Source organism: Lactuca virosa, chromosome 4, assembly GCF_052849685.1.
Source record: "Lactuca virosa cultivar CGN04683 chromosome 4, Lactuca_virosa_CGN04683_v6, whole genome shotgun sequence".
Lineage (NCBI taxonomy): Eukaryota > Viridiplantae > Streptophyta > Magnoliopsida > Asterales > Asteraceae > Lactuca > Lactuca virosa.
Window position 1 is genome coordinate 21,674,904 of NC_136429.1, and position 2,173 is coordinate 21,677,076.

Below are 2,173 nucleotides of genomic sequence, written 5' to 3' on the forward strand. Positions count from 1 at the left end.
GTTATATGCTTATGAGATCAAAATTTATTTTGTATGAGGAAATCACATTTATGTGTTTTTGTTTATAAAAGATTGTTTTATGTTGTTGAAAATACGATGAAATCACATTTTTCCTTGATTTATTTGTAAACATGTGTTATGTGGATGATTTATTTGTAAATGTGTGTTATGTGAATGATTTAGCTACTTTTTTTTTCTTTTTTACAATAGACATGACGGATAAAAGAACTAGGGTTAGTTGGAAGTCGGAATTGGTGGACAAAACGTTTTTGGAAGCGTGTATACAAGAATTAACAAGTAATGGCCGGGAGGGTAGTGGCCTAAAAGCAAGCTCATGGGCTGTGGTAGCGGAGAAATTGAAAACAGATCATAATTTTGTTGTCGACAAAAGACAAATGAAAAACCGATACGACTATTTAAAAGCAAAGTATGCAGTGTGGTTAAAACTTAAAAACAAAACAGGAAATATTTACAATCCCGTAACAAATTCTTTTAACATGACTAATGAAGAATGGGAAGCGGAAGCAAAGGTATATATATACATATTTTTTAAATTAGATTATTTTTTTTACTACTTTAACAATATTTATTAAATTTTCAAACAGCTGAACAATTATATAGATAAGCTGAGAAATGCACCCCTCCCTTGCCCTAATCTTTGTACCCAACTATTTGATGGGGCGACCTCGACCGGTGTTCACAGTTGGGGGCCATCTTCGACACCACCTCATCCCAATGAAACCTTCAGTACACATGATTTTGAGGATACAGAGATGGAAGAGACACCTTAGCTATCAGGAAGACTTCTTCTGGATTCATGCATGGGAAGTCAGCTTGGGTGAAGACGTAGTCCTAATTCCTTCTTGTAAGAGTATACTGGATAAAGTCAGCTTTCATGAATTTCCGGGGCTTAAAGTTCTTGACTGCGGATGGTCTATCATTAGACCAGATTTTTTCTATTGAAGAAGCAAGTTTAGCATAGAATCAATTGAGTCTTTCGAATTCCATGGGCAGTCTCTTGTGATCAGGTAAGCTGCGGTCAAACTGCTCAAATACAGTGAAGTATTTAGCATTGGGGGAGATTGGAACATCCCAGTAACCGTCAGAAGGGGGTTCAGCAAAAGTAAGATAGGGTTTATAGTCATCATCCAGCAATCTTCGGTGGGGATTGATCCAAGAATTGACTAAGGATTCATCTAGGGTGATGTCGAATCCATTTTCTCTCCAGATAAGTTCAGCAAATTTGGCTGCTTTCCAATCTCCTTTCTTCTGTTTCGTTGCGGGAGAGTCATTGGAATGTTTGGATGACATGTTGGATGCTAGATTCTTGAAGTGGGGAGGAGTCTCCGGTCCCTCAGGAGAGGGAGTAGTTTCTTGAATGATTTTCTGTTGCGGTGGAGACTGATGTTGCGGTGGTGTCTAATGGCTTGGATTCTTGTGAGGAGATGGTTGCGGAGAGGGAAAATTTTCATTTATGACAGGGGGCTCCTATGTTGAGAGATGTTGTTTGAATGATGGTCTTCATCACTTCCCCCTCTTGAGGAATGCAAAACCGGAGCATCCTCAAGCCATTGCTTAAGACCATCGACTTTAGCACACACCTCCTGGAATTGAGCTTTGAGAGCATCAGCCAATTGCTGATTGTCTGGGATGGCGGTGTTGAAGAGCAGTCGATGAATCTCCTTGGTAAGTTAAAGAATCTCAGGACCATGAAAGTTGGAAGATAGAGAGCGTTGAAGTCTGTTGATGGTAGATTGTAGAACCGAGATGGTGGACTCATAGGTAGTATGAGTTTCAGCTATCAGCTTCTGTGAGTGAGTTGACTGGTCCGTAATGGCTGTTTGTAGATCTGCCTTGATTGCGGATACCTTAGAGATGAGGCGCTCCGCAGTAGCCATAAACTGCTTATGATCAGCCTGACGACTTGTATCTAGGGATCGAATTCCCATTTCAACTTTTAAAGAAATTCGCTCAGCAGCTAGGCGTTCACGAGTTTCAAGTCGTTCGATTCTTTCAATAAGGGACTGCGGTCCTGGTAAGTCTTCAGGTTGCAGTTGAGTGGGCTTAACCGCAGCAAGAATCTGATCTACTTTGGCTTGTAGACTCAGAAATTCTTTTCTGGACACATCAATCTTCTTTTTCTTTTTTTTCTCTTTCGGCTTGGAGGTTGAGT

At 40.3% G+C, this 2,173-nt stretch overlaps 1 protein-coding gene across 1 annotated transcript; it reads left to right on the forward strand.

Annotated features, from left to right (window-relative positions):
* Window positions 1-212: 212 nt before the first annotated feature.
* On the forward strand, window positions 213-791 carry LOC145104175 (L10-interacting MYB domain-containing protein-like). The gene is made up of 2 exons (XM_079041458.1): window positions 213-530; window positions 606-791. Exons 1-2 carry the CDS (start codon window positions 213-215, stop codon window positions 789-791), a joined length of 504 nt encoding a protein of 167 aa, XP_078897584.1.
* Window positions 792-2,173: the final 1,382 nt, after the last annotated feature.

What these genes read in the sequence shown, in the direction of transcription:
- LOC145104175 (XM_079041458.1), top strand. Translation starts at nt 213, where the DNA reads ATGACGGATAAAAGAACTAGGGTTAGTTGGAAGTCGGAATTGGTGGAC. An exon ending in AATGGGAAGCGGAAGCAAAG is followed by an intron (nt 531 to 605) that starts GTATATATATAC and finishes ATTTTCAAACAG; the next exon opens with CTGAACAATTATATAGATAA.